This window comes from Acipenser ruthenus, chromosome 40 (assembly GCF_902713425.1).
Source record: "Acipenser ruthenus chromosome 40, fAciRut3.2 maternal haplotype, whole genome shotgun sequence".
In the NCBI taxonomy this organism is placed as follows: Eukaryota; Metazoa; Chordata; class Actinopteri; order Acipenseriformes; family Acipenseridae; genus Acipenser; species Acipenser ruthenus.
The window spans coordinates 2,714,806-2,728,037 of NC_081228.1; the positions used below are offsets into that span (position 1 = coordinate 2,714,806).

General features: G+C 40.4%; 1 protein-coding gene across 3 annotated transcripts in view; it reads left to right on the forward strand.

The window, feature by feature from the left end:
* Positions 1-13,232, forward strand: part of LOC117397057 (E3 ubiquitin-protein ligase CBL) — a 28,893-nt gene extending 15,661 nt beyond the window's left edge. For all 3 annotated transcript variants that reach the window (XM_033995564.3, XM_033995565.3, XM_033995566.3), the window contains 12 exons: positions 842-963; positions 1,476-1,613; positions 1,941-2,028; positions 2,217-2,348; positions 2,880-3,095; positions 3,448-3,579; positions 4,027-4,410; positions 5,002-5,096; positions 5,979-6,140; positions 6,924-7,030; positions 7,656-7,883; positions 8,206-13,232. In XM_033995564.3, coding sequence (XP_033851455.2) covers positions 842-963; positions 1,476-1,613; positions 1,941-2,028; positions 2,217-2,348; positions 2,880-3,095; positions 3,448-3,579; positions 4,027-4,410; positions 5,002-5,096; positions 5,979-6,140; positions 6,924-7,030; positions 7,656-7,883; positions 8,206-8,480 — 2,079 coding nt within the window. In that variant the 3' untranslated portion in view covers positions 8,481-13,232. The remainder of the gene's footprint in view (positions 1-841; positions 964-1,475; positions 1,614-1,940; positions 2,029-2,216; positions 2,349-2,879; positions 3,096-3,447; positions 3,580-4,026; positions 4,411-5,001; positions 5,097-5,978; positions 6,141-6,923; positions 7,031-7,655; positions 7,884-8,205) is intronic.

Genomic DNA, 13,232 nt, shown 5'->3' on the forward strand with positions numbered 1-13,232 from the left:
AGAGTTCCTTTCTTGTAGCTGCAGAAATATTTGAAGTTGAACACTGCTGACTGGTAGTTCTAGTTTCACAGCTTACAGGAGACATTTACTGTCGAGCTGTGACCTGCACGTACAGTACAGGAGGACAAGCGTGTCGACTAGTGCGATCTTATTGTGGTGTTGACTGGCTCTTTGAATGCTGTGCGGTTGCTTCTTCCTGGTTGAAGACTGCTTCTGCTTTTTAAATGTAGGTGTCGATTTGTACAATAGTTGGTCTCTTTTTAAAGAGGAAAGGCTTTGGGTTCTGTTTTCTATTTTTGAGAAGTAACTGTTACAGTAAAGGGATGTTGAAACATGTACTTCTCATGTTGAGAAACATGCGTTGCTTGTTGCCTTATAATACTGTTTGCAGCTTGTACACAAAGGCGTTCAATCGGTCAACCTTAAATGGCCCCTAATGAGAGAGAGAGAGAGAGAGAGAGAGAGATGGGTAATTGGGCTATTCTATTTGTATTTACTTACTCTACTGAGCTTTTCACTAGTCACAGTACAGTTACATTACACTGATGAGCCCCAAACAGGGCGAAACATGTCTACAGCTGCTGTACTCTGACTTTTTAAAATGCTATGAATGTAGAAGCCTTTTGGTGACTTTCACACGATTTTGATTGGCTCTTGTAATGCTGAAATTTTCATATCCCGATTACCCATAATTTTGTAGTTACTGCTTTCTCTCACCTTAACTCGAAAGCAATGTGTGTGTCTAAAATGTGTTTATTCTTTTTGGGTAGAGGTTATGGATGAGCTTTTAAAGATTGGTAGATTTTAAATAGATTTTTTAATCCCCCCTGTCTTTCCATAGCCATGGTCATCCTTGCTCCGAAACTGGAACAGCCTGGCAGTCACACACCCTGGCTACATGGCCTTTCTCACATACGATGAGGTGAAGGCCAGGCTCCAGAAATTCATCCATAAACATGGCAGGTAAGACTTCTTCAGACCTGACTCAATAGGTAGCCTCGGCTGCTGTGGCCCTTTTTTAATGCGTTTTTTGAAATGTAGGTATATTTTAACAGCTAGATTATCAGTTGTAATTGGAATTACAATGTTCATACATACGTATGAAAACAAAGTTATTATGCTCCCAAACTCCTCACTCCCATATCCCCCCAGCTTTCTTTATCCATGGTTGCATATGTTTTCTGTCCTTAGGGCAATCCCTGTAGGTGCCTTTCTGCATGACTTCTGCTTTTGCAATTGGTGTTGTCATTGAGTGGATTCGGCAACCTACTTTTGCATGAGTTATGGCCTCCTGATTGGTGTGGCTAAAGAAAAGGCTATATAGCCACAGAACTGCTTGCCCAAATTGTAATGAACCTAGGGAACAGCCTGGCCACTGGGCATGTGGCGTAAGATTCTGTGCATGTAGGTCACGTAAAATACTAAATGGCATCCGTACCAATTTCTGTCTTTGCTGTTTTGTCTTTTTTTTTTAGTTACATATTCCGGTTGAGCTGCACAAGGTTGGGTCAGTGGGCGATAGGATATGTCACAGCGGATGGAAATATTCTCCAGACAATCCCTCACAACAAACCTCTGTTCCAGGCCCTCATCGACGGCTTCAGGGAAGGATTGTACGTCTCAAAACATCACAAGGAATTACAATTCTAACTAAGCTGCCAAAACGTTTTGTGGGATATGTCATCGATATCAAATTACTGGCAAGGCTAAGACTTTTGTTTTTGCTGATCACGCTTCTGTGTATCAACACAGACTTACCACCACAAAGATCTTGGGCTTGCTATAGTTTAATATCAATGTAACAAACATACAATTTTTCAAAACTTGTATCTACTGTGTCATAATTGTTACAAAACCAGAAATACAGCAAAGTGTTGGGAATGGACTTTTTTTATATATAAGCGTTGTGTTAAAGCACTTGTGTTTTATTTCCCTGTCAGTTATCTGTTTCCCGATGGCCGCACACAGAATCCTGATCTCACTGGGCTGTGCGAGCCCTCTCCACAAGATCATATCAAAGTCACACAGGTGGGGGTTCTGCTTACAGTTTCTTCTAAAATGCCCTGTTTGTAAAATATGTCCTGATGTCGAATTTGTGTGTGTGTGCGTGTATGTATTTCACTTGTAGGGTTAAAATAAAGGCAGTAACCCAGTTTTGCAGGAAGGTGCACTGGCTGTATTGTTAAATTCTAGTTCTTGTGTTTTTGTGTTTTCAGGAACAATACGAGCTGTACTGTGAAATGGGCTCCACCTTCCAGCTGTGTAAAATCTGTGCGGAGAATGATAAAGATGTGAAGATCGAGCCCTGTGGACACCTCATGTGCACGTCCTGTCTGACAGCGTGGCAGGTCAGTATTTGATGTGATCCTGGGGGGGTCCTTTAGGCCTTGGGATCGCTGCTTGTTGCACTCCACCTCCCAGAGCAGGACTGTCACTTTAATGAACTCTGGTAGCTGAGTGGGTGGTTGTGTTGTGAAGCCCACGTATGGAGCCTGACGGCTCATTTAGTCTCTGAACCAGGAGCCTATCCCAGGAGCCTGGGGCAGTCCTTAGAAAGGAATTCTGATGTGAATATTTCAAATACAAATTTAAGTAAAAAAAAAAAAAAAATGCTGCTTGAAATAATCATTTTGGAGTTGTTATGCCTAATAAGCTGATATTTTAATAGAATAACAACGGAACAACGGAACAACTGAAATTGAAACTAACCAAAACGCAGCAATGCCTAGTATTTTCCATGTCGGAATGAACTTGTTGCCTCTATGTGACGTGTCAGTCAGGAGGATGCATTCTGCGTGGTCCAGTTCAATGACGACAGTTCCTTTTATTGCGGTTTTAAGTGTTGTTTTTTTTTTTTTTTTTTTTTTTTTTCTCTGAAGGAGTCCGAGGGCCAGGGATGCCCGTTCTGTCGCTGTGAGATCAAAGGCACGGAGCCCATCGTGGTGGACCCCTTCGACCCCAAGGATAACAGCGGGGGGTCCTTCAGCAGGGCTTGGTTCGGGGCTGAGGGGACCCCCTCCCCTAACTACGATGACGATGATGACGACAGGCTGGAGGACCCCCTCTTCATGATGAGTAAACTGGCCTGTTCAAAGGTATGGGATGCGGATGTAGCTCATGATACTGATGGCTCTGATTTTGTGTTAAGGTATGGGAACACTTTGGCTGGTGTTGTACTGTAAAAAATTTTTTTTTGTTAATTTACGTTTATAAACAACGTATTTTATTAAGTTTAAACAAGATAGCTTTGACTAGCGGGACCTGATAGTCTTTCCATCTATCAGTATGTCACATCTACATTTGTATATGGACAGGAGGTGGATGTAGATCCTAGCGGTCCACTTTTTCATGACACGGATGGCTCGGATTTTGCATTTACATCTTTGACTGCCTGGGGTTGCATGTCACTTACATGCATGTCTCCTTTGATATTTTCCCCCTCTTAAGGAGGAGCGCCCCCCATCCCCCATGTCTCTGGCCCCCCAGGCTTCCCTGCCACCTGTCCCTCCCCGACTGGACCTTCTGCAGCACCGGCCTTGCAACCCCCCTGGTGCATCCAGCCCTGGAGCCACCTCCAAGGTAAGCACCAGCCTGCTCCCATCAACAGCTGTGTGTTTGAGTTTGCTAGCCCATCGTTTGATTTGTGCACGTTTGCAATAGCAGTCTAGGATACTTGTACTCCGAGCAGTTTGCCATCTACAGTCATGTCTTTGCTTCAGATGTGAGTGTTGAACTGTAGCTTGTTCAGAATTACAGAATGTAGGATGCTACCTGTTAACCCTTGAACGCAACAACGGGTTGTTGCATTTGATCCAGAATGTGCAGGGAAAAAAAACACTTTTTTTTTCTTTATTTTTTTTTTTTAATTCATTTAAACATTTGTACAGTCATTTTCATTTTATTATTTACTGAGAAGGGGAATCTTTATGATAATTAGAAGAAAAAATGCAGCAATATAAATCTGTTAAATCTCTCTCTCCTCTCTCTCTCTCTCTCTCTCTCTCTCTCTCTCTCTCTCTCTCTCAGGCCTCCTCTCATCACAAGGACAAGCCCTTGCCTCTGCCCCCTGCTCAGCGAGACCTCCCTCCACCCCCTCCCCCAGACCGGCAGAACTCCGCAGGGGGAGAGGGTCGCCTCCAGAGACGCCCCCTGCCCATTACCCCCGGAGAGCTGCCCAGGGACAAGCTTCCCCCAACCCCACCAAACCGGGGCGGAACGGACTGGCAGTCCCGGCCTGTCCCCAAAGCCCCTGTCCCCTCCAATGTCCCTGTCCAGCTTCCCAACCCTGTGGACTGGCCAGGGAGAGAGCTGTCCAACAGGCACTCCCTTCCCCTGGCACTGCCTTCTACCATGGACGTCCGGCCGGAGGCACAGAGGCAGACCAGCATGCTAAGTCTGGACAACCAAGTGGTACGAGACAGGGGGCTTATATCCAGGGTACATTCATAGCTCTGATTTGCAAGTGGGACAACTAAAGAGGTGGCATATTGTTTTTGTAATAGGATGTAACAAGATAAAAGCAATCTCTTAGACAAAGCTATCAGCAAATTACCAAGGTTAAATACCGATTAGGAAACAAAACATTCATTATTCGGTGATGGCAGAAAACATTATCCAAGAATTTGCTGCCTATACAATAGTATTGCTTACTGTAATAAAATGTATTGTTCTGTTCACAAAACTGTAACTTATGCGTGATATGTAAAGACTGTGTTTTTAGTTTGGTATCCATTAAACTCTTCTGTACTGTCAAAGAAGCCCAAATGTATTTAATATCAACCTGACTTTGCTTTGTTAAAGTCTGTTGTAATAAGTCTTTTGAATTAAAGTTTTAATAGGGCCCAATAACTATAAAACAATGAATTGTAGAAATGATTTTGTCCTTTGAAGATCGCTGGACAATGTAACCTTGCTGCTGCCTCCTTCCACACTATCCCTGTGGGTTTTAGGAGGAAAGAAAGAACACTTAATAAAAGTCTTGATGATCTTCTTGTCTCTCAGAACTTCAGCGCTGGTGCCTCGGTGAGTCAGGAGTATGATAACCCCAAAGTGAAGCCGTCTGTCTCTGCCAATGCAATCTATGCCCTTGCAAGCAGGTATGAAGTCTCTCGTCGCACAGTTATGTCTTTTTAAGCGTTATGACGTTTTATCTATAAAGTGTTTGCTCTAAATGAAAGTGTGCCCCAGGAATTAGCAGTACTTCTTTCATGAGTGGGGAGGATAACCTTTGCACTGAAGCTTAGTAACTCTGAACTTCTTCTACAAAGTAGATCTTGGTTGCTTGCTTTGCTCCTTTCTCTCTGCATGCTTTATCATCAGCATGCTTAAAGAAGGCACAGTGGGACGTTTTTATCAAGATCTTTACTCCCAGGTGCAGCCTGCACCATTTTAAATAAATTAAGCTGTTCATTTTAGGCAGTGACAATAACCCAGAACATGAATGTACTGTATTAATACCCAATCGGTCTAATTAAGTACTCTCATTGTAATCCATGCTTTTCAAACCATTTGTACGGCTCTCGCATTGCACTTTTATATTAAGAGTCATCAGATCTCATTAGGGACATGCTTAAACAAAGGCCCATAATGAGCTCTTATTGGAAACCTAGTAATGCTTTTTGTTTTAGAAGTTTTAAAGTGATGGATGATTAATTGATAGCACTGGGGATGGCTCTGTGGAACCGTGTCTGCAGCATCACTTCCATTCCTATGCACAGACCACAAATATATTGAGGATTAGTTGTGCAAAGAAGTGGCTTGTTAATCTCAATGCCCATATTTGTATGCACGCTTAAAGAAGGCATTATGGGATGTATTTATCAAGCAGTTTGCACCATTATTGAGAACGAAATTAAGCTGTTGGTTTTTGAAGCAGTAACAAAACCCCAGCAAAGTAGTCTACTATATTACCCAATGTGTCTAATTACATACACACATTGCAGTAGAATGTAATCACTCCTATTCCTATCCGTGCACAGACCGCTACCTGCTCTGAAATCCCTGGCAGCTGAAGAAGTGTCGGACAGGGACGAGGAATCGGAGTACATGTCTCCTTCTTCACGCCCAGCGTTCCCCCCACCAAACACAGCCGTGCCTGAGCTCAACCACAGAGTGAGCCAGCCTGTCACTCGCAACTCCAGGTGAGGAGTTACACTGAAACCTGTTCTTCATAGCCTTCTCCGCCTTTACAAGCAAACTCCCAATCTGGGAGGTATTTCATATGCAGATGTGCCTCCTGCTGCATCGTAAAAAGAGCTATGTATGTGTGTGTAACTAAAATTAATAACCACCTACATGTTTGTAAATGTGCTTGTGGTGTGTTTTTTTTTTATATATAAAGGTAACAATGTCTTGTCTGCTGTTGTCATGATGGGTCTAATATGTAAATCTCAAGATGTAAACCTAAATTAATGAAAGCATTCTGTTTGCCTGTACATCATTTCAAATGGTAGGCGTAAGGATTGGTTTACAGTGCAGAAGGTATCGTAATAAACTCTGCCATAGGAAAGCAAACCCTTCTGCAAATAATGAAATTCAGCACTCTATTCGGGGTATCTTGTTCAGTGGGCCCACATGGCGCTGTTTTTTATTTTTACACACCAGGATCACATGAATGAAGATCTCTTATCAGTTTTGATTCCATTGATCTTTTTGTTTTGTTGAGTTTTCTGATGAGAGAACTAGGTTTTATAATGAAAAAAAATTAAAATATAAACACATTGCATCCTGTTTTAATAAAAGGCACCAGATATAAATGCTTCTGGTTTCACTCTTTTACATTTGCAAGAATACTAAAGGGGTTTGAGTGCATTACTGGACAATGTTAAACAACAGAGATGGTTCTAGTTTTAATGATTTTCAATAGTCGAGGTATGTGGATCCCATATAACAATGTTGTCTTTCTCGTATTGTTCTATTGACAGACTGGCAGTGAGCGAGATGGAAATGGAGGGTCCCCAGATGTACGAAGCCATGTATAACATTCAGTCCCAGGCCTTATCTTCTACCACGCAGCAAGCCAGAGACTCTGGTAATGTAACTTTTATTTTCTTCACACAAGGAATATCTGAATAATCTAGCTACGCTGTCCAAAGAATGAGCGTTCCCCTGGCTCCCATGTGTAAAGGAGTCTGGGACGCTATTGTTTTAAAACTCCAGAGAGGAGACCAGAGAAGGAAGACGAGCGATGAAACCGAAGCGTGTTTATGGAACAGGGAAATTCGGGGCCCACAGGAACCGTTCCATGTTGGTGCCCTGCTTACTTGAGAGAACTGAGTGGGTGGGGGGCGTGATGGGCTGATGACTGTGCTCTGAGTTTCAATCCAGCTGGCAGTTGAAATTGTTTTGTTTGGTTGTCTAGGTTCATGTACTATTGATTCAGAATGCTGGGAATTCATTTTCCATCAATGCAGTAATCTGATGTATAATGTTTGCAGTTTCCAAGTTGTGTGACTCTACAGTGAGTGTTCTTACAACGACGTGTTGCCTACATTCACTTTTTTAAAGGAAACGATACACTAGTTTCTGGCTTTACAGGTTTTACTCTTGGCTTTATTACACAGCTGAGTGTATTTTGTAGAAGTTGTATTCAATTAATACTTGGTTACAGTACGATACAGGGGTTAATATTTTGATGTTGTTTTCCCCTCTCCTAGACTATGCAGATTTGCCCCCTGCTGTTGCTGCCTCTGCCAATGGTCTGGGCCCCCTGCAGATTGACGATGATGATGAGGAGGAGGAGGAGGAGGAGGAAAATGGGTACGATTTCCCCAAACCTCCCCTGCCCTTGGCTCCAGCCAGACGCACACTGTCTGACATCTCCAGCGCCACCTCAGCCTTCAGCAGGCTGTCTATGGACAGTGATGCAGCTTCTCCTAGTACTTGTAAGGATAAAACTTGACTTTGTGAAAATACACTGTCTGTGTGTAAAATCAGTTGGACGTTTCCGCATTTATGTTTACTTGTTGGATAGCAAAAGGGGAAAAAAAACAAAAAAACACCTATAAAAAGCACTACAATGAACACAAAATATATGTACAAACATTCTTTAAAAGCAATAATAATTCATTGTAGTTTCTAAGGAAAAGTAGCCAAGTTACAGAAGCAGCAAAAGTGAATGACCACTTTCCTTTTTGCAGCACTGTGTGTATAGATTCACTGTTTCCGCTAACCAGAAATGAATAACCTTGTCTGTACTCTCGTTAGCTTTTGCAGATGGCAGTCAAGTACCAGAGAGACCACCCAAGCCTTTACCTCGCCGAATAAACTCGGAGCGTCGGCCAAGCCCTGTCCCCCAGAACAGTAGCGGAGGTGCGGTGAACCCCCTCGTCTCCAGCGAGATAGACAACCTCATGAGCCAGGGATACTCCTATCAGGACATTCAGAAGGCACTGCTGATTGCAAAAAACAATATCGAAATGGCCAAGAATATCCTGAGAGAATTTGTCTCCATTCCTTCCACAGCCCACATCCTCACGTAACCCGGCTTCTTTGATTCCTCTCCCCGTCTCTCTCTTTCTTTCTGTGTCTCTGTCGGTCCCATACTGCATGTAAGACTGCCTCTGCAGCGAAGCTGACTCCATCTTGCCTGCCCAAACCCACAGACCGGGGTACGGTAGCTTACAGAGTAAGTAAGTAGCGGGGTTCTGAAAATATGTAACGCTACAAGTAACGTACCTGTAATTATTTTTCTTTTCATCGTCAACATACTGACAACTTTTTACATTTATTTATAACTTTATAGTCTGTTTCAAAGCTCTTTTCAAAATGTCTGCTCTAGTGCACTGATAGTGTCAGGATTATTGCCCACATTGTCAAACAGGTAGCACAGCAATAACGATCCATGATGTGGTACGGAACAGAAATGCCAGAACACTTGTTATGTTTATTTGAATTTTTTTTTTTTTTTAATCGCTCTTCCTGCAGTGATTTAGAGGACAGATCTCAAACCCTTATGCACTAGAGCAGACATTTTGAAAAGAGCTTTGAAACAGACTTTTTAAAGTGTAGAAAGTTGTCGGGATGTTAACAGTGAAAAGAAAAATGACAGGTAAGTTCTTTAAACAGTTGTAGCAACATGCGGGGACGTGCAATGCTATATTTTTTGGAACCCCGCTACTTACTCTTTAAGATTCTTGCTTTTAAAGGGGCTTGATGCTTGATGTAACAAAACAAAATAGCTCCATTCCAGCATTTATGGTTCAGACTCACTCAGACAGCTATAGAAAGTATAATTAATAAAATCATGTTCTATCTTTTGTTAATAACAAACATAAGATTAACATTGTGTATGTCCAGGCTTTGTGAAAATGTGTGACGTAGCAGTGTGTGGTGTCTGGTCAACCCAGATTACAACCAAGCATAAAAGATAATTGGGACCTTCTACAGCAAAGAACATTTTAACTGTGCGTTTGTTATACCCCACAACTCAATGGAGGCTGTCCTACAGATGAGTCAGTTCTGGGAGCAACACCATCTCCCCATAAGAAGTAGAGACTTTGTGCCTATATGACTATAGAAATTCCCCTTACTGCAGTTCCTGATTTGTGCCTCATCCATTTTATCTTATTGCATGGATGGATGTGTTTGCAGTTCAACTGTTCTTGAAAGGCAACAGTAACGCGTGGATATGAACCCGCTTTGAACTCCCTCAGACCATAATCTGCATCCTGCGTTCAATGCCTTGGTGGGAACAGCCTTGTTTTCTACATGGTCTTTTAAGGGATCATTATTTAAAGTGCATATGGAATCTGATTGGTTTTAAAACCAGGGGGGCCTGGACACCTGGTTCATTATCCTCTTGCTCTGAAGCTGGAACGGAGACTGGTAGGACATCATAAAATAGCTGTTGGGTCCATTTAAAAAAAAAAAAAAGAAACAAACATCTTTAGTGTTTGAGAGCTTTTTTGTTTTAGAGCTACCAATAAGAAGTGCTGGTTGTCATTCTTGGCTTGAGCCATCACCTCAGATGTGTATCGGTCTTTTTTTCTTTTTTTTTTTTTTAATTATTTAGAAGCAAATATTAATTGGGGGGGGGGGGTTAAATGTATAAAGTGCAAGTCTAAAGCTGTTGTGTTTGGAGATGAATGAAATGTACTCAAAGTAGAAGGTATTGGTACTAAACTCTGGAGTCTGCTGTGGTGCTTGTATGTATACAGTATGAAGTATGTGTTGTGTGACCCTTTTGTTTCAATCTGGAAGCGTTAGTGCCATCTCCTGGCTATTTCCTAGTACTGCATTACCCGTGTGGAGGAACCGTGTGCTTGAAAAGCCCAAATTTACTAGCAACTAACCTCTTTTTGTAAGCCTGCTGCATAAAAAATAATTAGTCTACCAGTAAAACAACTTTCCTGTAAGTTAAAAGTAAATGTGTGAAGTAAAGCAAAACGCTTGTGGAATTAAAAAAATGGATATATATATTTTTTTTAATTTCCCTTTTCGTGCAGTCTGAGGCCGTTACTGCCACCCACTCTATTAAAATGAAAGCAACCCAGCAAAATCTGCCTCTAATCTTGCGTGTGCGTGTGAGATTCAAGTTTCATGAGCACTTTCACTGTACTTGCTAAAGCTTGAGCAGTGTAGGGTAGATACAGTAGAGTGCTGGAATGATGTAGGGAGCCCAGCCCATTAAAATCACCCTCCTTTTAAAAATAAAAGAAAGAAAAAAACAATACAAAAGACTAACAAAGTTATAAAAATAATTTTTCATTGACCCCATTTCAGAAAAGTACAATATCCTAATAATAATAATAATAAAACAATACTAGTTCAGGTCATTCATAAACATTTATTTAGAAATATTGCACTGCTAAAATGTATTGTTTTGGTTGCCATTTAATGATGATTTGTGTCTGCAGTTCCAGCTGCATACCCTACAGAAACACAATGATTGGTTTACTGCAGGTCGTATATAGAGATCATGTTTGTACAGTATAGAATTTCTAATTCACTTTTTTTTTTCACAAATGCTTTACTGCTGCTACTACAGTGCTAACAAAAAGAAGCCTTAAGTGTTAATAGTTTGTAGTTTTATCTTTTTTTTTTCTTTAAGTGACAGTCTTGTTTTTGTTGTCATGTAGCGTACTTGAAAATATATTCTTTTGTAATTGTGAAATGATTTGGACAGGTGGAGTGAAGTCATGCTTTGTTCTGTGTTGGGCTTGCTATGCACTTAACCAGTTTTCAGTCGGTCACAACTTGACTTTTGGACCCATCAATACATTTCGTTGCAGCACACCAAAGAAACGGCTGCCTTCTTTAGTGTAGTTGAGTTTGTTTTTTTTTTAAACAGTCAATTTTAAACTTTTCAATCTAGTATATGGCAACAAGGGTTTAAGACGACAGACACTGCTTGAAAAAATAGATTGTTGCATAAAAATCGCCCCACTTCACAAAACTTTTAACTCTCGCTATTTTTTTCTTTTCAAATCGCTATAACCTTAAAGAACAATTACAAACGTATTTTTAAATAAGACAGAAGTCACTGATGCCCATCTAAATTATAAATACAAAGAAGCAGCGATGCAGTAACATCCCTGCAAAGATAAACTAAGCTGTTCATACATGCGTTTTGCTATTGATTTTATTTTTATTTTTGTATGGGTGAATAGAGTGCGATTGCGTTGGTTTGCGGTTCCTCCCTTAACTGGAATATTCTTTACTAGAGTTTTTTGCTCAAGTTGACTACACTTGCCGATGTGTGCATTGATACTGTCACTTTAAATATTAAGGTGTAATTTTACTGATGTATAGAATATAAGTGGTCATTTTGTTTAGTCCTGTATTTGCCTCAGTTACGTTTTAAACTTTTTCTGTGTAAATAATAGTGTGTGGTGCCAAGTTTCATTCTTTTAAACTGTTTACCCCAGCTGGGTTTCATTACTGCAGAGGGGGGTCTAGCTAGAGGAACAGTACAGGGGTGAGAGCCGGGGAATGTTTAGTTTTGAGAAACTGGTGCCTTTTTTGTTTAGGTATTGCTTGCTAATAAAAATGAATGTTTGCCTTTGTATGCTGGGATACAGTGTTGGGTGTGATTGTGGTGAACATGCCTAGCTAGACCTGCCTGCTTACCAACTATATATACTAAACAAAGTCACGCAGTGTACAGTTGTTGAGAGTAGCTATTTTCTCTTTATTTTAATTCATTCATCCTTTCATTTGGCATTCCCATAACCTGCCTTTCGTTAGCTTTAACACCTGCAGACCAAGACTGCCCCTTTTTAAAATGTTTTTCTTCTAGTGGTTATAAACAATTTTCCAGACTGTCGTAATGGCATTCTTTCTCCTGCCTTCATATTATTATTATTATTATTATTATTATTATTATTATTATTATTATTATTATGATGATGATGATGATGATTGTGGTGTGTCATTTAAAATAAAAAAGCAACCTGGGTTTATGAGTAGGACACAAACGAGACCCAGCAGTGAACCTGTGTGAATGGAGTGGGTGTCAGAGGAGGGGTTGGGTTGACAAGGGGCCACGAATGTTCTGGTGTAAATGATTACAGAATAACCAGCTTGTTGTAGAATATGATAGGGGAGATAATAACACAACATGAGAACCTGCCTGAGAACTAATCGTGTCTGCTTTTCAGTGCCAGAGTGCAAGGAGGGGAGTAGCTGTTTAATATTGAGATACTAGAGCTGTACAGAAGCTGCCAGAGCACACCGCTTACTGTCTGGCAGAGGGCAGCCTGGACATGGGATTTGTATTTTTAACCTAGAAATGTGTTTTTCAATTGTGTTTTTTTTTATTATTGTTATTGTTTATTAATGTTATATTTGCTGGAAATAGCTAATATCAATTCATATAATATATATCAGTGTTACAAGTGTCATTATTATTATTATTATTATTATTATTATTATTATTATTATTATTTTGATGAGTTATTTGAATACAAGTCAGTAAAATGAAGAAGTCTTTATTACAGTATTTAATCGTTCTGCAATCTTTGCAAAAAAAGAAAAGAAAAGAAAACCCTAAACATAAAAAAATCACATCCCTAGAAGGTAAATATTCCTATGGAAGAGTAGCACAATGTCATGTTGTGTGTCCCCCTCCATTGGTTGTATATGTATGTTTGTATTACTATTTAGGAATAAATACTAATTTTATTTATTAATTTTGTTTGATGCTTTACTCCCCAGAGCTACATGATGTATTTTCTTTTATTTTCTGAAATTTATGCACCTCTGTCATTAAAAAAAGGTTTTTAATAAATGCA